The sequence below is a fragment of the Emys orbicularis genome, chromosome 3, assembly GCF_028017835.1.
Source record: "Emys orbicularis isolate rEmyOrb1 chromosome 3, rEmyOrb1.hap1, whole genome shotgun sequence".
Lineage (NCBI taxonomy): Eukaryota > Metazoa > Chordata > Testudines > Emydidae > Emys > Emys orbicularis.
The window spans coordinates 183,470,885-183,497,186 of record NC_088685.1 but is presented as its reverse complement, the minus strand read 5'-3'; the positions used below and the strand labels follow the sequence as shown (position 1 = coordinate 183,497,186).

The window sequence follows — 26,302 nt, the reverse complement described above, 5'->3', positions numbered from 1 at the left end:
TTTAAATAGCTGAAATAATGAAATTTACAATTTTTAAAATTCTATGACCGTGAAATTGACTAAAATGGACTGTGATATTGGTAGGGCCCTAATAATAAGGTCCAAACGTATGTATTTATGTATAAACCTGACTCCTAAGTAGCTATCCATATTTTAGAAGTGTGATGAATAGGTATAACCATTCTTTAAAGTTTCATAGAAAATGACTAGAACAAACTTCTTGTACTTAGTTTAGTTTACAGAGACACAAATTAGGTAAAATTGTTAGCAATAGCATTAATTCTGTCAAATTAATCTCTCTTTTCTTTTCCTTTTTTTCTAGGTGTTTGTTTCAGAATGGTAAGGCAGCATGCATTATGCCAATTTTACATTACAACAGTGTAATATTTCCAATGCTAAAAATATTGTAGGAGGCCTATAGTAGAGTACAAAGGCATCCAGCTGACGTTTTCAGTCCTTAGCTGGACAGTTAAGTATTGTGTGTTTTTGTTGTTGTTTTTTTTAAATCATAGGTTCTTTTTATAGTAGATATATGGTATAGAATAATCCTACTGTTAAAACAGAATTTCTTTTAAGAAAAGTTTATTCATACTGATCAAGTATCAGAGAGGTAGCCGTGTTAGTCTGAATCTGTAAAAAGCAACAGAGGGTCCTGTGGCACCTTTAAGACTAACAGAAGTATTGGAGCATAAGCTTTCGTGGGTGAATGCCCACTTCATCAGACGCAAGTGGGCATTCACCCACGAAAGCTTATGCTCCAATACTTCTGTTAGTCTTAAAGGTGCCACAGGACCCTCTGTTGCTTTATTCATACTGATGTTATTTAATTTGTTTGTATCATAGTAATATCTAAAGGCTTCAATCACTGAATTTAAACATCATAAGGGCCTGACAATGTGTTGAATGGAAAATGTTAGTTTTGAGCTACTGAAGCAATGTGTATTCTCTTTTTATTTTTTTTCATGAAAATAAAAGTGCAGTGTTAATTCTTCAGAGAATTAAAGAAATTAATCTACAGTGCTTATGATTTTTTTTTCTGACAGATGATGTCTAATAATCACATGATGTGAAAGTTTGGTCTCTGCAGCTCAGAACCCAGCCAAGCTTCTCCACCAGTTCTGAACCTGCAGCAGGAGCATTACAATTTAAAAGAAAGGCAGAAGCTCAGAAAACAAGAGGACACATGTTTCACAGAGTGGAATTAGCTAGAATACTGTATTTTCTGAAAATATTGACCAGTGTTTAATATTAAATATAAAGCTTTTTCAGTATATAGTTATACTTGTGAAACAGCTGAAAGATGAAATGGCTGAAGGACTTAGGGTATAACATATGTCTCGAATTTAGTGACATCATTTATTCTACCCAGTCAGCTTGGGTCTACCAGTCCCAGGTACTTTGGGCTCCTGTGCTGAGTTGCCACTCTATCAGATATATGGTTCATTGCTTTGTGCTAAGTTACTGTTAACTTGGAAGTGCGAATCTATGTCTGTGTGTGATTGAAAGTCATGACATCATCCCATGCCTGCTTGATATTTAAGTGGAGAGAAGTGAGCCTTGAGTGTTTTGTGTGAGGAAACAACGAGTCTATGCCTCTTATATTTGTTATGATAAAAAAAAATAATATATGGAGATATCCTATCTCCTAGAACTTGAAGGGACCCCAAAAGGTCATTGAGTCCAGCCCCCTGCTTTCACTAGCAGGACCAAGCACTGATGTTGCCCCAGATCCCTAAGTAGCTCCCTCAAGGATGGAGCTCACAACCTTGGGTTTAGCAGGCCAATGCTCAAACCACTGAGCTATCCCTGCCCCCCGTTTGATGCCTTACCTGCAGGCAAATGTAACCAAATAGACAATTTAAAAATTTGCGACAGAAGACAGTAAAACTCTGAAATTGTGCTGATAGTGTCTAAACAGGAACAGTTCTCCAGTGAACTAATCAATAATGAATATTCATTAATAGCAGCCTAGGCCAACCCAGTTGAGTGTATATGAAGTATACTAAAATGTAGTCCCCAGAGGCTAATAGCCAAATCTGAGTGCAGTATATGCAACTGGATAAAGATATATATATAGAGAGAGAGAGAGAGAGAGAGAGAGACCAGTGGGGTACAGGAGTCTGGTAGAGGGCAAATATACTGGTCACTGGATGAGTAGTTTTCTGTTCCCTGAGTGACCAGAGAAGGGGCTGCACTAGAGTAATCAGGAACCTGCCAGAACCAGTTAAGGCAGGCAGGCTAATTAGGACACCTAGAGTCAATTAAGAAGAAGCTGCTAGAATCAATTAAGGCAGGCTAATCAGGGCACCTGGGTTTTAAAAGGAGCTCATTTCAGTTTGTGTTGCGAGTGTGAGGAGCTGGGAGCAAGAGGTGCAAGGAGCTGAGAGTGTGTGCTGCTGGAGGACGGAGGAGCACAAGTGTTATCAGACACCAGGAGGAAGGTTCTGTGGTGAGAATAAGGAAGGTGTTTGGAGGAGGCCATGGGGAAGTAGCCCAGGGAGTTGTAGCTGTCATGAAGCTGTTACAGGAGGCACTATAGACAGCTGCAGTCCACAGGGCCCTGGGCTGGAACCCGGAGTAGAGGGCAGGCCTGGGTTCCCCCCAAACCTCCCAATTGACCTGGACTGTGGGTTCTCCCAGAGGGGAAGGTCTCTGGGCAGAAAATCTGCCAATAAGCGCAGGACCCACCAAGATAGAGGAGGAACGTTGTCACTATAAGAGAGAGCCTCTATGCATACTCTGGTATATTATTGTATTATTTAGCAACATTTAAAACATAGGGTGGAAAACTCCCAACTATATCTTTGAAAACTGCATTAAAGTTTACAATTGTGGTGAGTCTGATTATACTCTGCAGCATGTAAACATGAGATGCATGCTTGCACACAGATTGTTTCATCTTGATTGAGTTAGAAAAGATGTAGATAGCTAAAATACCTGTGACAGTTATATTTATATAACTGATGTATGAGAAGTAGAAGAACATGTGTTGGCTAATATTGATTGACTTACTCTTTCTTCTTTGGGTGGAATAATTATTTGCTGGATTTCTGAGAGACTTCCTATTCTGTGCAGTTTTGTGGTTTTAAAACATGTATATTTAAAGATACACATATGTTACTTAGGTATGAGAGAGACAGATAATACAGAATGGCAAAACTTAAAAAAAAGTGGAGATAAACTGAAGTGGCTGAAGCCAGCTCAGGAAGTGAATAACTGACAATCAGCATAAGTTCACAATAATAATGTATTGCAAAAAGAGCCACATTAACAACCCGAACATTTAACTGGACTTCAATCTTTATTGCTACCACAATTCCCTCTTCTTCAAGTGTTTTGTTCTTCTTCATTTACTTCTCAAGGAAAGTTGCTAATTATTTAGACAGTTTGCTTGAAGATGGGATGTCATAGCTCCTTAAGGAAGTGTAGCAAATTCCGAAGTGCTTTAACAAAAGATGAAGTTTTTACAGCCTTCTGTTTTTTGCTGCCAGTGTTATTTCTTCGAAGTGGCAGCTATGGGGTAATGTGGAAGACCCTGGACCTCTGCACAAGAAGATAACATATGTTGAAAATTCTTAAAATGGAGTGTGTCGATTTTTTTGTCTTCTCCCCCAAATGGAACCATCAATAGGTTCTGACATATCACGAGAAAACTGTCTCAAAGACGCTATACTGCTACTTGCTTATTGCCTGCAGTGTAACTTGGAAGTGGAGCCAAGGGATGATGTTATGATAGACACTAATAAGCACAAGTGGGATAAGTCTCACTTTCTTGTTGAAAAATTGGCTGCTTCTGCTGCAAGTCCAGAACCGGCAGGAAAATCCTGGTGTTTTGGTAGGTGCATTAATATCTACAGATACTTTTTAGGAAGAGTAGGTTTTAAGAAAGTTGTAGAAATGAAACTGGGGCTTTGTGCATCAGTAATCTTAATCTGTGTGTGTCATAACTGCTGGTACTGAATATACTATATGTATTTTTTTTTTTTTTTTTTTCCAAATCAGTACACAGAAGATGAAGCTAGGAAAATGGGAGTAGTTGGCTGGGTTAAAAATACCAGACAAGGGACTGTTACTGGCCAAGTTCAGGGCCCAGAAGATAAAGTAAATGCAATGTAAGTACTTTCGTGTCAATGTGTGTTAGCCTCATTAACCTGTCCAATTTGTTAAAATGATTCTGAAGAGAATGTAAAATTAGATTTAGATATCAGTGACTTACTGTAAAAAAATAATAAATCAAGGTTGTTAGAAACATGCCATCTTGACTCCTGAGCAATAGTTAGCCTTCTGGTGTATGGGAGAACTGGGAAGAGGAGCAAAAAGGAATATTAAAAAATAGGAAAACAAAAAAGAGACTATGAAGTGGAAAAAACACAAAATTAGGAGGAAAACAGAATAGACAATAGGATTACAAAGAAGGACATGGACAATATAAAGAAAAGACCACCAATTGTGCCAGGACATAGGATAAGGGAAAATGGTGTGGTGATGGGGAGGAATGTGTCTGCCTACCTGTCCACTGTAAGTAGGGGCTTCCCCTCCAACAACAACAAAAAAAGATTTGGAACCACTGCTGCAATGTAATAGTATTTTCCATTGGTGGTCTGTGAGCTAGTACCCTAAATGATACAATTTTTACCAAGATGTCTGCCTCCAGCACTAAGCTCTGAGATACTATTTTAAATTTAAAACTTAAAAAAAAAAAAAATTAAAACTGTTTGTTCTTGGTGATAAGTGCTAATCCTGTCAGCTTTCATACTGCTTGTCTGAGTAAAATAGACTGACTTTTCCTCTGATTCTTAAATCATAAATTATTATGAACAGAGTAGTAGATTGCCTAATCTCAGTATACAAACTTTTCTGACCTGTTTTTCAAGGGCTCTAGTGCCTCTGTAAGTTGTAGCAGAAAGAATAGTCCTCGTGTCCGAGACTTGCCTTTTGTTGTCCACATGGAAATCCATTCAGATCTGGTTGAATTATAAAATGTCAAATTTGCCATTTGCAATCTATATTATGCCCAGCAGAGGTTGCTGCTAAAACTTTTCAAGATACCACATGTACTGGGCATGCTCCCCAGTGTCTCTTTTTAGCATGGCACATATGTATCTCCAGATGGGAACCAGACAACATAGGGCAAGTGGGACAAGGAGGAGGATCTATCAAAATACACATTGGGCTAGGGGCATTCGCACCAGACTAGAATCAATGAGGCCTTACACTCATGTTTTCTAACTGCTGTTGGTAATTCAGTTCCTTTCACAATATTTGTTACTGAGCGAGGCCTCATACCACCCTGAGAAGCAACAGAAGCTGGAAATAGAATATGGCAGACAAAAGGCTTATTTCATTAGCCACACTGCCTCTTTTTAAGAACCTCCCAAATCTATGTGTCTGATTATGCTGTAGGTAAAATGAGGCTACTCATGCATATGTAATCATTGTTTCAGTATGTTGTGCATTCCCTAATAGGTGGTCCACAAATGATTACAGCCTACTCCTGCTGTCCATTATTGGAGTTACTCTTTTCACTGTAGTGAGTGCCGACTGTGCTGCAGTGCTGGAGGTCCAGAGTTCAAACCCTGATGATGATGCATTGGGGGTGGATGAGTTACAGTTGCACATAATAGAATTTGCTTACCTCACACAGTTAAGTGACACTATTATATTTTGGTATTACAATAGTGCTTACTGCCCTCTACTGCAATTGGGTTCCTATTGTGATGGGCACTCTACAAAAACATAGTAAGAGAGATTCCCTATGCAGAAGAGTTTACAATCAAAATAAGACAGACAGATGAAGTAACTTGCCTAAGGTCATATAGCAGATAAGTGACAAAATCCAGATCTTCTGAGTCCCGCACCCTATCCCCTGGGCCATACTAACATCGCTACAGTTTTGTGGGGTTTCGGAGTGTTTTCACTTGTCAAATGTGGTACGTGACAGATGATACTGGTGTTGAGTTTAGTGATGGAAGACAAACCAAAAGAAGTCGGAGGTAGGGGTGTGTGTGTGTGTGTGTGTGTGTGTGTGTGTGTGTGTGTGTGTGTGTGTGTGTGAGAGAGAGATGGCAGTTGCTTGGTATAAAGGAAAAGGGAAGTTGTGTTAGGCAAGGACAATGACTTAACAAAAGGCACAGTCATGAATGGGAGAAAAAAGACTGAAGGGGGTGTTCAGAAATTGATGTTCATTATTGATGTTCAAAATTTTCTCAGACTGTTCTGGCATTTAAAACTAAACTGAGGAACACGTGTTTGCTGCAGCTCAATAGAAATGACTGTCTCTGTTGCTCTCAACCCCTGTGTGGCAAGGTGACGTCTCGCCGGTGCAGCGCCTCCTGCTGGTTGTCTCGGGAATTAGCTCTCCAGCATCCAGAGTGCCCTCTGCAGGCCGGTGTCCCTCCCGGACCTTGGTGGCCCTCTACGTCAGGGTTCTGCCCCTGGCAGTAATCCACAATCTGGGTCTCCCCACCCTGGGGAACCCCCCCATCCTCTATCCCCACTTTGCCTCAGTGGCTACTGCCAGTCACCATCTAGCCCCCACTCCCTGGGGCAGACTGCAGTCTATAAACCACTCATTGTCGGCAAGGGGGTTTGGACCAGCTGCCTCTCCCTATTCCTGGGCTGCACTTCTGCAACCCTAGTATCCGCTTGTGGGCCCTTAACTCGGCCTGCAGCCTGGGGCTTTGCTAGGCTGGAGCTCCCCAGCTCCCTCTGCCCTTCCCTAGCACTGCTCCACTTCAGATACCTTCCTCAGCTTCCCAGGCAGCCAGGTCCTTCTCTCTCAGGAGTGAGAGAGAGAGTGTGTCTGTCTTAGCCTCTGGCCCTCAGCCCTCTTATAGAGCCAGCTGTGGCCTGATTGGGGCATGGCTGCTTCCCCCAATCACCCTGGCTTTTCCCAGCTGCAGCCCTCTCCCAGGGCTGTTTTATGCCCTTCAGGGCAGCAGCGGGGTAACCACCCCGCTACACCCTGGTTTAGGCAAGACCTAAAGGAACAGGTTTTTAAAAAGAAAGATAGTTTCTGTGGCAAAAAAACTGTCACTTCTGTCACATGTTCCTTTTAATTCAGAGACACCCTTGCTTCTCAAACAAGATTACCTTCCCCAAAGAGAAGCAGGTGATAACTCTCAAATTGGAAGATAAGGAAACTGGGCAAAGTGACTCCAAAAAGTGTTTGCTAGCTTATTGCAGAGTACTACCTACTGTAGATGTGTTTCCTAGGAAACAATCAGGTGGGTGGCAAGCTTCTTATTTTCCAGATGTGTGTGACAATATGCCACAAAATATTGCTAGTCCATCGCATATTTTGGATAGGCAATTTCCATTCCAATGTTTTAACTCATACTTGCTATTGTGAAACATTTAAAAGAAAACTACCTATTTTGCTCATTCCAGAAATGTGAAGTTCTTAAAGATTAAGCCAAATTATTTGTCATAGTTATTACTTAATTTATTCCACTTTCAGAGGCTTTCCTAACACACACAGTTAACATCTACAGTTTTATATCTGTCCCTTTATGCAAGGCAGTGTCATGCTAGTGGAGTTGAAATTTTGTGTGGAAACTGCTATAATACACTTAACAACAAATGATATAATGCAGCTCTGATGGTATCATATGAGCTTCCGAGGTGAAGCTTATTACAGTAACTGTAGCTTGTTTTAGTTATGAGGCATTACAAAAGTCTAATAGCAGTATATGATTGTACATACTTTATTTGCTGTAGCACCAAATCACCATAGGCAATGTTGAAGACACAGAGCTTGCCTATAAACAAAAGTTGTACCACATAGAGGGGGAATAAGCTATACCAAAGTAAGACACCTTTATGTTGTTAAAACTGCATCCACACTAGAGATTTTACTGGTATAATTTCAGTAAAACAAACACACACCCCCACACACACACCCCCAAAATAGCTATGGTTGAAAAACTGTGTGTAGGCCTGGCCATAGCTTCATACTTAATCCTACAGAAGCACAGACATTTCAAATTTAGATTTTATGTGCATTTCATTATTAGTATTTTTTAATGGCAGGAGCAGGGCTGCCCAGAGGAGGGGGGCAATTGGGGCAATTTGCCCCAGGCCCCACAGGGGCCCCCACGAGAATATAGTATTCTATAGTATTGCACTTTTTTTTTTTTTTTAATTGAAGGGGCCGGGCCCCTGAAATTGCTTTGCCCCAGGCCTCCTGAATCCTCTGGGCGGCCCTGGGCAGGAGTATCACAACCTAAAAAGTAGATACTTATATAAATCATGGACTGTTGTGGAACCATTTTAGTAGATTGTGATTGTGTACTTTAGGAAATATTTTGCATGGTTTTATGACACTGTAGCGTATAACAACCATTGTTTCATTGGAAAGATTTGTGTAAAGATTTGTGTAAGAAAGTACTCTGGGTTGAGTGCATTATAGTTTAATGTTACTTATTAGGTAATTAGTAAATAAGTAACTATACTGTATATATGCAGTAGTAGTTTTATCTGGTACTTATATTTTTAATTCATTTATTTAAATTAGGAGTATGTGGTGTAAGTAAATTTTTTATTTATTTATATATATATATATATATATATATATACACACACACACACACACATTACATAGCCATATTGGATTTTGTATTTAACTCACAGATGTATACAAGGTACTTTGCCCTTTAGTTGCTTTTTAAACTACTTGACCTGGACCTTATTTTCCTTTGATTAAATATCCAAATCACTAGTCGATGTTATGGAATAACAAGGTTACATTTCTTGTTTTATCTTGGATATTTTTGAGATACAAAGATAAAAACACTTTTTATTTGGTAAGCTGGTAGTTGTGGAGGTGTGTTCACTTCCTATAATTTAAAACCTTTGTACTTTTCCTAAACTTTTAAAAATAGCGTAGAGGCTCAGCCTATATCAATTTTTAGCCTAAAGCAATTGGTTAAATTTTTTATATGTCCTTGAAGAATCATGATATTTTAAAAATGGAACATTGGCAAACCCTTATCTGTTATAAATGTATTTTTTAATTCTTGTGAAATAGTTCTGTGAAGAAATAGGCTGAGGAACTTTCTAGGTTGCTTTTTGAACTCATATTTTTTAAAAATGGTTTTCATACAATATGTATGATAAGAAATCAAAACATATAAATCTAGATTTCAAAAAAGGCCTGCAGCCTCTGTCATCAGGAAATGAAAACTTCAAATGCTGCAATGTCTTTAAAAACATGGGTGTGGTTTTCCTTAAAGTGATGGAAATCTGGAATACAGCAGTGGCCGTCATCATTAGGAGGGCTGCCTGGAAGCACAGAAGTCCATTTCAGATGTTCCCAGGCCAGCTTTCAGGGGCATTTTGCATGTGTGTTTTCTTTTTCTCCTTCATTGCCTCATTCTTGTAATAAAGATGATTGATGGTGAAAGCTTTCTTTTGCAAATTGCATTACATGTAGCCAATTTGGAATGCAGTTTCTGACATTTTCTTTTATATGAATAGTTTCAAAACTCTTGTTTTGTTAAAGTTAAATCTACTTTTTGAAAAATAAAAGAAAACGGAAAAATAATGTTGCATTTCCTGATAAACCATTTAAAAGTTGCATCTTTAGGGATTTATGTATGATTAACTAATATGACTGCATTATGCACAGTAACTATGGTCTTTGTCCTGGTGATTTAATGTCAAGTTGATTTTTTGGGGTTGCAAGATGAATTAACAAAACCAGACAGGGATTGTCCACACCCATATTAGACGTTTGTTTAACAGACGAACTTCGCACTTATTTTCATTAATAGTTTTGTTAGATTAAATGTTGTTATAATTAAAATTAATATTTAAGGGATGATCGTGTAGCTAACTCGCAGTGCTCTGCACTACTATGCAAGAGGCCTGGGTTTCATTTCCGTTCATAGGGACAGATTCTCTTTTCACATAAACTGATGTAAATTTGTAGTATCTCCACTGAAGTCAGTAGAAATACTCTAAAATTTACATACTGGTGTAACTGCAAGCATAATTTGGCCCCTGATTATCTTCTATCCTGTCAGCTGCTAGTGGTCCTGGGAATGCAATTGGGAGAGGGAATACTCAGTGTCATCTAATGTCACTGTGCTTCAGTGGGTCACAGTTGAGAATACCAGATCAGGACAAACTGCTGAGAAATAGGGCAGACTCACCTCCGAACCGGTGGTTATTCTAACATCAGATATACCAAGCCAGTAACAAAAGTAAACTTCTGTCTCACCACACTGGTTAACAAGAAATTAAAAATGCAGTCATTCCAGCCTTTGTTTCATCACTCAGACACTGGACTCTATGATGAGTGGTTATTGAAAACCAATTTCATCACTTATACGGTCCTCTAATCCCAAGAGATCAGTCACATAGCCAGGTCAATATATAACTCAGATCTTACCCAATAATCACACTGTTGTCCATTCTTTAGTATCTTGGGGCACGTCTACACTTGCAAAGTTACAGTGTCGCTCAGAGAGCGCAGAAGGGAAACCACTGTTGTGTGTTCACACTGACAGCTGCCTGCGCAATAGCATGTTCACACTTCTGGCACTTGCAATGCCAGAGCGGTGTACTCTGGGCAGATATCCCACAGAGCACCTCTTTCTCTTTTGCCGCCAAAACTTGTGAGACGGCAGAGGGGGTTGCGGGGCATCCTGGGTCCAGTCCCAATGCCCCGTGATGCATTGCTTCACATCCCAGCAATCCCTGTGCTTCCGTCCGCATTTGGCGCCATCTTTCAACAGTTTGTGTACTGCGCGCCCTGCCTCTTTCAGGCTGCAAGAATGGATCCCGAACTGTTAACAAGTATGCTGCTCGCTCTGACCAACACGTCACGAGTGGCAGTGGAGTTATTCCTTAAACTACAAAGGCAAGAGGAGTGCGACATCGATCTCGCCATGCGTAGTAGCTATGACACGACATTGCTTGTGGCATTCACGGAGGTGCTGACCACAGTGGAATGCCGCTTTTGGGCTCAGGAAACGAGTACTGAGTGGTGGGATCACATTATGATGTACGTCTGGGATGACGAGCAGTGGCTGCAGAACTTTCACATGAGGAAAGCCACATTCATGGGACTGGGTGATGAGCTCGCCCCAGCCCTGCGGCGCAAGGACACGAGAATGAGAGCTGCCCTGTCACTGGAGAAGTACGTGGCAATAGCACTGTGGAAGCTGGCTACTCCAGACTGCTACCGCTCAGTCGCTAACCAGTTCGGAGTGGGAAAGTCGACCTTTGGAGTCGTGTTGATGGAAGTGTGCAGGACCATTAATCGCATCCTGCTGCAAAAGACTGTGACTCTGGGCAATGTGCTTGACATTGTGAATGGCTTTGCACAAATGGGCTTCCCTAACTGTGGAGGGGCGATAGATGGCATGCATATTCCAATTCTGGCACCAGACCTCCTAGCCACCAACATTAATCGCAAGGAGTATTTCTCAGTGGTTCCCCAGGCACTTGTAGATCACCATGGGCGTTTTATAGACATTAATGCAGGCTGGTCCGGAAAGGTGGATGACGCACGCATCTTTCGGAATGCTGGCCTGTTCAAGAAGCTGCAAGCAGGGACTTTCTTCCCAGACCAGAAGATCACCATAGGGGAAGTCAAAATGCCCATTGTGGTCCTGGGAGACCCTGCCTACTCCTTAATGCTGTGGCTCATGAAGCTATACACGGGGCAACTTGACAGCAGCAAGTAGGAGTTCAACAACAAGCTGAGTAAGTGCAGAATGAACTATGGAGTGTGCATTTGGCCGTTTAAAAGCCCACTGGCACTGCCTCTATGGGAAGCTGGAGCTTGCCGATGACAATATTCCTATGCTTATAGCCACGTGCCATATGTTCCATAATATTTGTGAAGGGAAGGGGGAAAGCTTCACTCAGGGCTGAACTGCAGAGGCTCAGCGCCTGGAGGCTGACTTTGAACAGCCAGAGACCAGGGCTATTAGAGGGGCACAGTGCAGGGCCATAAGGATCAGGCAGCAATTTGAAGCTGAAAGCCACTAATATTTGTTGCTATGCTCGGGATTGCAGTGCTAGGAGGTGATTGGTGCACATGATGCAAGAGGGTCCTTGATGTTATTATATGTTGCTTCGCAGTGCTCTTTTTTTGCTTTCACTTAATAGAATAAAGATTGCTTCCAAACAAACCCAATTCTTTTATTAAAAGACAACAACCGGAGGAGAGAGTCAAACGAAAAAATTCAGCAGGGAGGGAAGGGAAGTTCTTAAGAGGAGATCAGCTACAGATTTGTGTATGTCCAGGGATCATAATCAACCTTCTCCTTTGGAGTACAATGCACCCAGTGCTGTACTTCAGTAGGGCCAAATTGCTGAGGGATGGGTTTTGAGTGCAGTGGGTAGTAGGAGTCCACAGTGCTGGACTGTGAGGAGGGAGGAGTGGAATGCTGCGGGTAGAGAGTGGAGCCAGGAGGTTGATAACAGTGTGTTGGCGGTGTGTGTGGGGTGTATGGGAAAGAGTTTTGCGACAGCGGCTGCAGGGGAGGGCGGGCACGGAGCTGCTCAGTTTGAAGAGCTAATATCGCCTGGAGCATGTCCACTTGGCACTCCATAACTGTTAGGAGCTGCTCCGTGGCTTCTTTCTGGTGTGCCGCGTTCTCCTTTCGGTCCTTCTTCTTGCTGTCCCACCACTCCTTCAATTCCTGTTTCTCAGCGGCCGAGTGCATCATAACCTCACGCAGAAAGTCCTCCTTAGTTCTTCTTGGACGCTTTCTAATTCTGTGCAGCCGTTCTGCCACCGATAAGAGGGGCTGGGCTCCCAAGATCATCTCTGAAGTTTAAATGCAACATTTTACAGAAGCAGTATTGTTTGCAACACAGACAGCAGTGATTCAGTGCTTTAAAACACAGCCAGTACTCACACACCTGTCACTAACTGGCTGACCCCAGGCAAGCGCACATGAGCCATAAGACCCCCAAAATAGTGAGTAGCCGCAGGGGCAGGGTAAAACACTCTTCCCAGACCCTGCTGTACACTAGGCACATGGCGCTTGGGGAGAGCTAGCACTGTAGGGTGGGCCTGATAATTTCTGTCCCCACACTGCCCACAGTAGGTGATCATTATGGAAGATATCTCACTGCTGAGGGTGAGCAGGGAATCAAGGGAGGGTCTTCTCCAAGCCTGCAGTTTCTGCTCAGCTAGCCTATGTGCAGCAATGGTTTCCCCCTCACCTCCCGTCACTGCAAAGTGGCGTGGGAAAGTTACCGTTAATGGGGCAAGAAACAAAGCAGCTCTGCCGAGGAACCTGTGGCAGCGGATTGCCCAGTATCTCCACGAGAGTTTCCTGGAGATCTCTGAGGGAGATTCCTGTGAAGTGAGGGAATCTATCAACAGCTTGTTCCGCTGCTCAGACTAGGCATGCAGTGGGAGACAAGCCTGCTTCCTGCAACCCTCCTGCCCCCAACAACACCCACGCCACCCTGGGACTTGAACCTAGTATTATGCTGCCTCACTGGGCCTCTGTTCGAACCCTTAGCGACATGTTCTCTGACACACCTGTCAATGAAGGTAGCATTCTTAATGGCAATCACATCAGTCTGTCATGTGGGTGAGCTAGGGGCCCTCATGGCACACCCACCCTATACCAACTTTTTCGAGGACAAGGTCACCTAAAACCTCATCCAAAATTCCTACCTAAAATATCTCGTCTTTCCACATAAATCAGCCAATCCATCTGCCCTCATTCTTCCCCAAACCACACAAGAGTACACAAGATTCAGTACTACACACTCTTGACGTCAGGCGCGTGCTAGCATTTTACCTCTCTGAGGCTTTTCATTTCCACTACGGAACATTCTAAAGGCTCCGCTATCTCTACACAAAGACTATCAAAATGGACCTTCAGGTGCATCCACCTCTGCTATCAACAAAAGAACCTCAAACCCCCATTGAGGATCAGAACTCACTCTACCCAATCCCTTTCAACTTCAGTAGCCTTTCTAAACAACATACTGATCATGGACATATGTAGAGCAGCCACTTGGGGTTCTGCACACACATTTACGAAACTCTATGCAAATGACCAGCGCTCAAGATCAGATGCATTGTTAGGTATAACAGTGATATCATCACTTGCTCAAGGAACTCCGAAGCCCCTTCTGTCCAACCTGGGGCACTGCTCTACAATCTCCTGAGGTGGAGCACCCACAGGGACATCACTCGAAGAAGAAGAGGTTATTCACCCTGTGCAGTAACAGTTTCTTTGAGATGTGTGTCCTTGTGGGTGCTCCACTATCCATCCTCCTCCTCTCTACTTGGAGTTCAATTTTCAGACTCTCCAGTAGAGAAGGAACTGAGGGGGGGGTCAGGTTGTGCACGCTGGATGAGGCCCCAATGGTGCCGCGAAACAGGGAGAGCATATGCGTGACCCAAACGGACACTGCTGCTAAAATTCTCAGATCAAAGGCTTAGGGACGCACCATCAACTGAAGTGGAGCACCCAGGGGAACACATTTCTGGAAGAACCTCAGTTACTGCACAGGGTGAGTAACCTTTTCTTCTGCAGTGGTTAGTACATGTGGTAGATCAAACCTAAACATAATATTTCTATAGTAAGGACACTAAATAATGGAAATAGGAGTAATTCCAGCAACAACTTGTTCATGAAACTTAAATAACAGTAATTTTTCAGTTCTATATTTCGTGTTTGCAGAGTGCTGTATGTTTACGTGGCACTTCCTCAAAATTCATAAAAAGAGAAGGTCTTTGTGCTCAGGAATTATAATATACTTCAAAGAGAATACATGGGTTAATATAAAAGCAAGAAGGCACAAGAGAGGCATTTTAAAGCAATCTGCCTAATAGGTGGTATTATGGTCCACATTTGCGTACTTCATATATTGAAAAAATGTATAGTCTCATTATAAACCTTTTCATAATTCTTAGTTCTATTACCTCAGCCCAACATTTTAAAACATAGATACTTAAAGTTATGTTTTGGCTCTTAAATAAGTGGCCTGGCTTTTTTCAGAGGTGCAGCACCTGTAGCTTCCATTCCATAAGATTTTTCAGACTTAAAATTGGTGGAATATTTGCTTTACTATTTCTTGTTTGTTTGACTGGTTTTGCTGCTACTGTGTTTTCTCCCAACTTCTTACTGTTTCCGTCTCTTATATTTTACAACTCTCAGGGTTTGTGCCTCAGTCTTTCAGGGGTATAAATAAAGGTTTCAAAAGAGCACCACTGAGCCACCAATAGGACTGCTGAGCATACTTCATTACAAGTGACCTTGTAAGGTGAGGTAAACTGATGGGGCTGGATCCACAGGCTTGTGGGCCAACTTGTGGGCTGTGTCAGTGACTGGCCCCTACAGCTGCCCTGTTTTCACTTTCTTCTAAGAGCAGTGGTTAAGTGCATTTGAACAGCCATCTTTGTTCTTGGTTGGCTGTAAGAACTGAAAGTTCTAAAAATGTGTGGTGTACAAAATTTGTGCTCACTTACAGATTACACTTAAACAACTACCTCTGTATGCTTTGGTCATGCCATCTTCCTGCAGTCTCCATCACACACTCTTTTCTCCCTCCTCTGTATTAACTATTACTTAGCTAATTGTAGGAATAGATGATTGCTCATATGATGAGTACTCAGTTCTCGGCACTGTGTGGATGTCTCCTTGTACAAATGCTGCCAAACACGTTCTCCATGCTTCTTTCGGCAGTGTTCAACAGCATTCAGGATCGAGTCTTTGCTGCCTAGTATAAATAATTGTCAGTTTTGTGGATTACAATATTTCAAAGAGCATAAACTGTCTTGATACATTTTATTAGAAAAGTTTGGTTTCAGGGCATTCTCTGTCTCCTCCCTGTTAAACAGTCTTTACAGCATTGCATTTCCCCTTTTCCTTGGCAAAAGGAGGCAGACCAGATCTTTGCTCTAAGCCTGGGTTTAGGCCCACCCTCCCCAGGAAAGCCTCTTCAGAATTCTCTGCCTCAAATTCTGTGCAGATGGAAGATTCTGCATGTCCCTTTTAAATGGAGCCTTTCACAGAATTCTGACAAGGTTTTAAGCTATTTTTTTCTAATGTTCTTCATTGGCTTTAAGGTTTTTTCTTCTAATTTCTATTACCTTCAGAAACTTTTCTTTTGGATTTCTGAAGAAGGTATATGGTGCAGTACCCTCTTCCCCCTCTTTCTCTGCAGAAATGGCAGGCAGAGACAGCCTGAAGTGGAAAGGCAAGAAATGTGTCCTTTTCCTCCCCATCAGCTGTTCCTGGCTGTCATATAAGCAAGGTTTACATCAGGATGGCTGAGCAGGATGCAGAGATGCTCCCCTCAGCAAGGCCAGGTTGAAAAATACTGGCATGGCTCCTCTGCATTTTTATCTCCACAAGGCTTTTGACCCAAAATATTGAATCTGCATTTCTTGCCTATTATACAAATGTCATACATTTGCTTTCTGATTTAATCACTTTTTTGCTTTAAACATTGTTAATCTTTAGCCAAATGTTTATCCTTCAATATTGACCCTTATTGATCCAGTGGAGTTAACTCTTTAAATAAGTGTCTTTTATGACTCCTATAATTTTTTTATTAGATACAGTTTAAGGCCATGATCCAAAGCCCATGGAGGTCAAAGAAAATATTCCCATTGACTTCAGTGGGCTTTGGATCAGCCCCAAAAGCTTGAATTCCACCATACAGTAATACAGGAGGAGGAATGTAATTACTTACAGTCACTTTTATAAATAATGACCTTCTGTGTACTTCATTCAGCCTAATATAAGTAGACTTATTTTTTCCTTGTTTTATTTTGTTATACTGTTCACTACTTTCCCATAGAGACTCAAGTGTATTACAATGAATAGATTGTACCATCAGTATGAGTCTTGGTAGAATGAGGTTTTTGTGATTTCCCCTCTGAATATGAAATTAATATTTTTGGAACTCTGTTCTCCAATAAACTATCTTCCATTTAATTCGTATGTCGATCTAGGACAGGAAGTGAAGGATGACTGATGAAACTTTATTAAATTTTACAAGGAGCTCTGGTTTCTGATTTCCCTGCGAGAATGATAGGAGTGCTCCGCAAGCCTTGTGCTCAGTCCTTGTGGGGATGGAGCATCTTGCAGTTCTCTTTAGCTGTCTCAGGTGAAATTTAGGTTGTGTCTCTGAATGTTTCATTCAGCCTCCCAACCTGGAAAAAATTATTAGGTTTTTTTAGAACTCTAGAGGCCCTCAGAGGATCTAGTCATAACAAGAATAAATCTTTCTTTATGCACGTCCTCCCTCAGTCTTAGTTACAGTTGATTGTAGTTCAGCAGAGATGTATACATCTAAGAAAAACATTAAAATACAAACATCAGTAAGTAGAAAGGTATGACAGCATATGGGACAAGGAGGAGGTTTGGGAGTTGTCATAAGTGTTAGAATCTTTATTCCAGTCTGGTGCTGCAAAGGAAGTAGACAGAATGCTGAGTAACATTGCTTTGGGAAATGGAGTACAATAAATCAAACGACGTATAATTGCTGTTGTGCAAGACTGATCAGAAACACAATTCTTTGGTAAAGAGGTTAGATTTCTACCAATTCCATTTAAATTATGTAATATTTTTATATAAATTATGATCCATCTCTTATAAATCCTAATCTCTGAAACAATCAGTTTTTGGGGTGCTAGTTCACTTCCTTTAAGTGCTCTGCTCTCTTTGAAGCATATGAGCAGAGTAGGTAAGAGAACCAGTTAGAGGGACTAAACTAGTAGATTCTGCAGTGTGAGAGCAGCATAAGCAATGTTCCTAAGTGTAGAGGATGAAATTGTGATAACAGAGAGAAAGGAAAATGAAGGGAAGGCACCTCAGAGAAATCTGTTTATGTGGGTGAAGACTAAGCAGAAAAGAAAGGGAGAATAGTAGGAACACAGTGTGTTGAGGAAATGATTGATGGTCAGACAGCAAAAGGCCGAAAGAAATGAGAAGAGGAGACGGAGGCAGGAGGAAAATGTGGCACAAGAGAAAGAAGATAGAAAAAGCAAGATGAAATGAGCGAAAAGAAAAGAGAATGGGATGAGAGCTCAGACAAGAGACCAAGTGAAAGAGGATAAACAGAGGGAAGAAAGCAAAAAGGGGCAGAGGTGAGGGAGTTCAACCAGGCAAGCTGAGAACTTGACACTTAGGGCTAGTCTACACTGGCAACATTAAAGCGCTGCCACGGCAGCGCTTTAACATGGCTTGTGTGGTCATGGCGCAGCTCTCTCAGCACTCTTTCAAAAAAAAAAAAAAAAAAAAAAAAAACAGAACAGGAAAGTTCATATAAACAGACTTTGAGACCAATGTGACAAATGGTTGTTCCTGCACAATGGCACTTCTCATGGGTGTAACTGCTTGCAGGATCAGGCCCTTTAGTAGAACTAAGTGAAAATAATTAACTGGCTTTTCAGGTCCCCATTACTACAAATGCTTGTGCATGTGCTTAATTTTAACCATGTGAGAAGACCCAGGGTATTCAGTTGGACTATTCATTTGCTTAAAGTTTAATATGTGTGTAAATCTTAGCAGGATTAGGGCTTTAGGGCTAAATTCCTCCCTGTTTTACACCCTGTGGGTGAAATCCTGGCCTTATTGAAATCTATGGTGAAATTCCCAGGATTTTGCCCTGCATATCTTCGCTGAAATCTGTGGGATTAGCAGGGTGTGAATGAGGGCAGGATTTTACCCTTCATGCATTATTGTAGTTTGATCTGTGTTTATTTTCTGAGAATTAATTTTTAAAAAATTCTCAGAAGAAAAGGATTAAGTAATTTCTATATTGCAGGGTAGTCTTTCAAAATGTATGTATTTTAAAAATATATTTTAATTTAAGTGGAAAACCTTATGAACCATTTCCAGAGGGTAATATACCAAAAAGTTATATCATTGGGTTAAATATTTGTGCAAAGTATACTTGAAAATAAATAATAAAAATCAATAAAAATATTAGATAACAGCATTTTGTATGATATAAAAGGCATCTTTGTTTAACACTAGCATTTATTGTAGCTATAGGTGCATTGGCAGTTTTATAGGAGTCTTGTACATAAGACCCTGCTAATGGTATGTTGGTTCTTTTATTTAATAACGCCTACTTTTTAAACTCTAGGTGGAGCTGTTTGTTTTGTAGATATTTGTACTTTTCAACTGTTCATGCCTCATTTGAAATCCTGTAAGGCTATTTTTAGACTATTCTGTAGAATCCCTTCTGTTAGTTAGGGGCTTTCCCCCCCACAGTAATCCTGTTTCCCCATGATATTACATGTCCACATGGACAGCATACCATTACCCTTAGTCACAAAAAGCTTCATTTCACAGAGTTTTCATCTGTCATTGAGCCTGTGAATCAAGAATAGTAAAGTCACTTTCAAAGCCAAGTTAGACCTATAGCAGTGAATAACTGAGACACAATGTTACGCAGTTTTAAAATAGATTGAAGGATTTCCTACCAGTCCAAAATATGTTACTTTAAAAAATGAAATAAAAACATCTATTGTTCCCATTGCATAAAAGAGGACTGTATAAACACAATATTTTCCCCTACAGAATCTTGTGATCCTTCTCCTTTATTCATAAAATGAAGCTAAAGTCTTTATAGACATTGTAGTTGTTGCCATAGCAACTTACAGCGACAGAATAGTTATTCTTTTTCTTAGTGGATTTTTTCAAGTTTGAATTATAACATTACTCATTTACAATTATTAATTTACAAAAAGGAGTAAAGATTAGTGTATGTGGATGGCTAAACTTAAAATTTATTAAAAATTATGGTGCCTTGTTAAAGTAGGTTAAAGGAATTGACATGCTCCTAAGAAATACCTGATGTAAAGTTTTAAATAGCAACTACCATTAGTAAATAACAATGGTATTTAAATATTTTTCCTTCTCTTTGTAGAGGGGAGAGTGTTGTATACTATTCCTTGTCCTGGAACGATGGATTTTTTTTAATAGATAAAAATGGTGTAAACTGAGTTCACAATTATTTTTAATATTTGAAGTTTTCAGTAAAAATACCAATGACTATTAAGAAGAGAGAAAATCAGATATACACATAATATAAACAACACAAGAGCTACTTAGGTAAAATTTCAGTATGTGCCCTTATCAAGAGTGTCTAGATTTTTTTTTTTTTTTTTTTTAACCTTACAATAACAAAAATGGGGAAGGACGGTTCAGGGGAGGATAAATATGTTTGTTCCCATTCTGTCTTTATTTAGCTAAATATGAGTTAGTCAACTTAGATGTCAGGTGTTTGGAGTTCAGGGAAGTATTGGAATGTTGACAGTATTCCATAGATGCATTCCACAGATGCCAGGTAACAAAGTGCTATTTATCATTTTGTCATTTAGAGTAAATCCTTTCTTCCAAAAAATAACAGACTTTTGATATCTTGAAACCCATACCGTGAAAAGTAGGCATGTTTTTACCATATTAACATTTTGAATACACTCCCAAACAATAGCCAGAGTAGTCTGAAATAGATCTGAGTGTTGGTTGAAAGCCATTGGTTATGGTTTTTATGAAGTGCCATACTTAAGCCATGAATGAGTTCCATCACCGTGTGCAAAATATTGAGTAAATAGTTGAAATCTAATCTCCAAATTTATGTAATATTAATTTTCCTCAGTAAGGCAACATCTCCGGTATTAATTCAGACTCGTATTCCTCATTTGTTTTAGTTGGAGGTGTGAAATAAAGTGAATGGAAATTCCAATCTATATTTTGAGGACATTTAGGGCATGGCTACACTTGCAGATGTAGAGCGCTTTGAGTTAAACCAGCCTTCAGAGAGTGCAGTAGGGAAAGCGCTGCGGTCTGTCCATACTGACAGCTGCAAGCGCACTGGCGTGGCCACATTTGTGGCACTTGCAGCAGCATTGGGAGCGGTGCATTTTGGGCAGCTATCCCACAGAGCACCTCTTCCCATTCTGGCGCTGTGGCTTGTGGGAAGGGGGGGGTGCGAGGCATTCTGGGTTCTGTCCCAACGCCCCGTGATGCATCGTTTCACATCCCAGCAATCCCTGTGCTTCCGTCCACATTTGGCACCATCTTTCAACGTTTTTTGTACTGTGCATTCTGTCTTCCCTTTCGGTCTGTGGGAATGAAACCCGAACTGCTGAGGAATATGCTGACAAGTCTCGCCAGCACATCATGTTTGGCAGTTGAGTTACTCCTTAAGATCCAAACTGACAGTGAGGACTCTGATGATATTGACTCGAGTAATGCATATGACGTGAGATTGCTTGTGGCATTCACAGACATGCTCACCACCGTGGAAAGCCGCTTTTGGGCTCGGGAAACAAGCACTAAGTGGTGGGATCACAAAGCTGCAGAACTTTTGGGTGAAAAAAGCCACTTTCATGGGACTATGTGATGAATTCGCCCCCACCCTGCGGCACAAGGACATGAGCTTGAGAGCCGCCCTGAGAAGAAGCGGTGGAGAAGCGGGTGGCTATTGCAGTCTGGAAGCTGGCAACTCCAGACAGCTACCGATTGGTTGCTAACCAGTTTGGAGTGGGAAAGTCAACCGTTGGAATCGTGTTGATGCAAGTTTGCAGGGCCATTAATCGCATCCTGCTCAGAAGAACCATGACTCTGGGTAACATGCATAACATTGTGGGTGGCTTTGCACAAATGGGTTTCTCTAACTGCAGAGGGGAGATAAATGGGATGCATATTCCAATTCTGGCACCAGCCCACCTAGCCTCCGAGTACATTAATCGGAAGGGGTATTTCTCTATGGTTCTCCAGGCACTGGTGGATCACCGTGGATGTTTCATTGACATTAATGCAGGCTGGCCTGGAAAGGTGCATGACGCACGCATCTTTCGGAACACTGGCCTGTTCAGGAAGCTGCAAGCCAGGACTTTTTCCTCAGACCAGAAGATCACCTTAAGGGAAGTCAAAATGCCCATTATGATCCTTGGAGATCCCGCTTACCCTTTAATGCCGTGGCTCATGAAACCCTACACAGGGAGCCTTGACAGCAGCAAGGAGCGGTTCAACAACCGGCTGAGCTGGTTTAGAATGACTGTGGAGTGTGCTTTTGGCCATTTAAAGGGCCGCTGGCGCTCTCTGTATGGGAAGCTGGACCTGGCCAATGACAGCATCCCTGCGGTTATATCCCTTTGTGAAGGGAAGGGTGAAAGATTCACTCAGGCATGGAACTCGGAGTTTCAACACCTGGAGGCTGAATTTGAACGGCCAGAGAGCAGGGCTATTAGAGGGGCCCAGCGCGGGGCTGCAAGGATTAGGGATGCCTTGAGGGAGCAATTTGAGGCTGAAAGCCACCAGTAATGTTTGGTGCCCTGCATGGGAGTGAAGTGCAGTGGTTCCAATGTTAGTAGGAATCTGTGGTTGCTATGCTGACTTGCAGTGCCTGTTGCTTTCCTGGGCTAAGGTATCTTTTATTTTATGCAATAATAAAGAATAAAGAATGTTTTCAAAACCAAAAAGTCCATTTATTGAAAAGAAACACAACTGCTTGTGTGCAGTAATGGTCCCCTCACAGCACAGTGGCATGGACATGTTAGCCTGACTGGGACAAGGACCACAGTTAGGGTGACCAGATCACTGACAGGAAATATCGGGACGCGGGGGGGAAGAGAGACGAGGGCGGAGGAAAAAAAAAACCCCACCAAAAAAAAAAAAAAAAAGCCATTTTGCAGGTGCCGCGGGAATTAGCAGGCCCCGGCCGCACCGTGGCTGCTGCCCCGCCGCCCCCCCCCCCCCCAGGGCCCCGAGCACATGCGGCACATCCCGCCGCCCCGCGGGGAAGGAGCCGCTGGAGCGAGAGGTGCGGGGCTCCGGACCCCGGCAGCGGCGGGGGAGAGCGGCTGTGGGGGGACCCCGGCCGGCTCCTCACCCTGCCCTGTAGGGGGGTAGCGTCCCTGCCCCGCGCTAGCATGTTCTGCCGGCCGCCGCAGGCCAGGTAAGGAGCCGAGTCCCCCCTTGTCCTGGCTCCTCAGCTGAGCGGCATTCCTCCTCCCTCCCAGGCTTGCAGCTGGAATGCCAGCGCAAGCCTGGAGGGAGGGGGTGGTGGCCGGCTTCCAGTTCCTAGAGCTGGTGAATACGAGCTCCGGCACCGGGCAGGCAAGGGGAGCTGGCAAGGGGGCTGCTCCCCCAGGAGGGCGACAGGGGGCTCAGCTGAGGAGCCAGGACGAGGGGGGGACTCGGCTCCTTACCTGGCCTGTGGCGGCCGGTGCAACATGCTGGCGCGGGGCGGGGACGCTACCCCCCTATAGGGGCGAGGAGCCGGTGTGACGACACCGGCCGGGGTCCCCCTCGAGCTGATAAACTTTACATGGCCACTTGTGCGGCCCTGAGCTGCTCTCCCCCGTCACTACCGGGGTCCAGAGCCCCCCGTCTCCCTCCTGGGGGAGCAGCCCCCTTGCCAGGCCCCTTGCCCGCCCGGTGCCTGTACTCACCAGCTCCAGGAACTGGAAGCCCAACACCACCCCCTCCCTCCAGGCTTGCACCGCCATTACAGCAGCAAGCCTGGGAGGGAGGAGGAATGCCACATGCTTGGGGAAGAGGCGGGGCCAGGGCAGGGATTTGGGGAGGAAGCCAATGGGGGAAGGAGGGGGTGGAGTCGGGGGTGAGAGCCCTTCCGGGAGGGCAAAATTGCTTGTTTGTCCAGTGTCCTGACCGCACATCGGTCGGGACGCGGGACAAACAAGCAAATATCGGGACAGTCCCGATAAAATCGGGACGTCTGGTCACCCTAACCACAGTGGCTCTCCCAAGAAACCTATGCTAGCACATTGCCCAAGTTCTGGATGAGACCTTTGAAGAGATCACTGAGGCCGATTACCGTGATGTGAGAGAGCACATCAATGCCCTATTCTGCATCTAGGCATGCATGCAGCCCTAACCCTCCTCGCCCCAAGAGCCCTCACCAAATAACTTTCTTCCCAAATTAAAAGCCGCTTACTGGGCACCTCCTCTGGTGTTTGTCCTTCCCCAAGCACCGGCCACCGTGACTAGCTACCTTCCTCCTCGCTTGAGAACAGCTCCTGGCTGCATGTATCTAACGATGCCGGGGTGTCTTCCTCCTCCTCAGCACCCTCACTCCCGTTTTCCTCCTCCTCCTCCTGCCTTGTTGAACTGGGCTCTGAAGTGTCCATGGTGGTACTCAGAGCGGAGGTGGGGTCGCCCCCAAGTATCGAGTCCAGCTCTTTGTAGAAACGGCAGGTTGTGGGGGCAGCACCAGAGCGGTGGTTTGCCTCACAGGCTTTGCGGTAAGCATTCCGCAGCTCCTTCACTTTAACCCTGCACTGCAGAGTGTCCCAGTCATGGCCCCTTTACATCATGTCCCTTGATATCTGTCCGAAGGTATCATAATTCCTACGGCTGGAGCGCAGCTACTGGACAGCTTCTTCCCCCCAAACACTGATGAGGTCCAGCACCTCACTATTGCTCCATACTGGGGATCGCCTGACACGTGGAGGCATGGTCACCTGGAAAGATTCGCTGAGCAAACAGGAAGGGGATTTTCAAAATTCCCAGAGGGCAGGGCAGTAGAGTTCAAAGTGATGACCAGAGTGGCTAGAACAGGCATTGTGGGACACCTCTGGGGGCCAATCAGAGCGCATTAACAGACCAGGGCATCCACACTGGTGCCGCAGCGCTCCAGCGGGGGCGCATCAAACGTTATTCCACTTGCCGAGGTGGATTACTGGGAGCGCTGTAGCCGTGGAGTCAGAGCGCTCTATGTGCCTTGTCAGTGTGGATGCATCGTGAGTTAGAGTGCACGGGGCTGCTTTATTGCCCTCTAACTCGCAAGTCTAGCCATGCCCTTAGACATTTTTTCTTAGTTTTAGAAGGGCTGTTTTTATCTTGAGCTCAGTTTAAAAACAGATAGATTATGGGAAGAGGACCAGTACTAAGGTATTTTATAGACATCAGTTAAATTTGCTATAGGCCTGAAGGCAGAAATGGGACTTTAAGAGGAATGTGTGTGGACAGGGAAGGGACTGAGATGAGTATAGGAAGGTTGTATCTTAGGATACGTCTGTACTACCCGCCGGATCGGTGGGTAGTGTTCGATGTATCGGGGATCGATTTATCACATCTCGTCTGGATGCGATAAATTGAGCCGCGAATCGATGCCCGTACTCCACCTCGGCAGGAGGAGTAAGCGGAGTTGACGGGGGAGTCGCGGCAGTCGACTTGCCACCGTGAGGACAGCCAGGTAAGTTGAACTAAGATACTTCAGTTGTGTATCTTAGTTTGAACTCTTCCCCCCCCCCCCCCGCTAGTGTAGCCGAGGCCTTACATAGGGGAGCACATGGAAGAAGGCTCAGAGGTGATTGTTGAGAAGCTGACAAATGAGTGAATGAGGGTGGGAATGTAAATAGAATAGAGGGAGAATGAGGGGTGGGGGTGGGGGGCAAAGCAATTTGAGCTTGACCAGGGAGGATAAATAGGGCAATGTGATAATGGATGGGAAACTACTGGATTCAAAGAGAGGAGTGAGTCACACAATCAAAACAACAGGCAAGGAAGAAGACTTTAGTGGCTATAATTTGTGTGGAATGAAGGGGTGCAAATGTATGTGTCTAGGAGGTCAGAAAGGAGGATATTTCAGTAGTCAAGGTATGATATAGAAAGGAATAGAATGATAGATTTGGTTCTGAGGTTGGAGAGAAAAGGGTGGATTTTGAAGATGTTGAGGAAGAGAATCAGGGTCTGGAAATAACCTGGCTGTGTGGGCAAAGGAGAGGGACGGAGTAAAAATAATTTCTCAGTTGTGAGCTTGAATGACAAGGAAGACAGCAGTGGCATCAACGGAGATGATAGAAAAAGGGGGAGTGGTGGTGATAGATGGAGGAGGAGGCGCCACAAAAAGAGACGTTAAAGGAATGGTTGGAGAGACAGGAGAACCGGGAGAGGAGATATCTCATAAGCTCAGTGAGGATAACATGTCAAAAAGGAAAGGATGATCTATAGTGTCAAATGTAGCAAAGAAGATTTGGCAAGGAAAAGATTATATCGTCTTGTGTAAGTACTTTTAAAGGACATTTTCAAGCAGATTGTGAGAAGCAATCTTATAATTTTGCAAAACTACATGCAATTGTCTTTAAAATAGCAGAGTTTACAGGTGTGTGAATAGTTTATCAAAATTATACTTTAAAAAATTGGAAAAATACACCACAAATGATTTATTGAACACGTGTGCTGTTTACTATACCCCGCTATACCCTGTGAACCTGCAAACAAGTGAGCATCTTTCTGCTGTATTTTATACCCAAGTCAGAAAGAAAATGAGATGAAAATAGGAGACAATCTGTAGTTGAGTGCAGAAGCATACAGGCATGAAAGAG

The 26,302-nt window shown here is 43.2% G+C and overlaps 1 protein-coding gene across 1 annotated transcript in view; it reads left to right on the top strand.

Moving 5' to 3' along the window:
* The window catches only part of ACYP2 (acylphosphatase 2), a 136,833-nt gene that overhangs the window by 11,046 nt on the left and 99,485 nt on the right, over positions 1–26,302 (top strand). The window contains exons 2-3 of the mRNA XM_065401860.1: positions 323–339; positions 4,003–4,112. Of these exons, the coding sequence (XP_065257932.1) occupies positions 323–339; positions 4,003–4,112 (127 nt within the window). The remainder of the gene's footprint in view (positions 1–322; positions 340–4,002; positions 4,113–26,302) is intronic.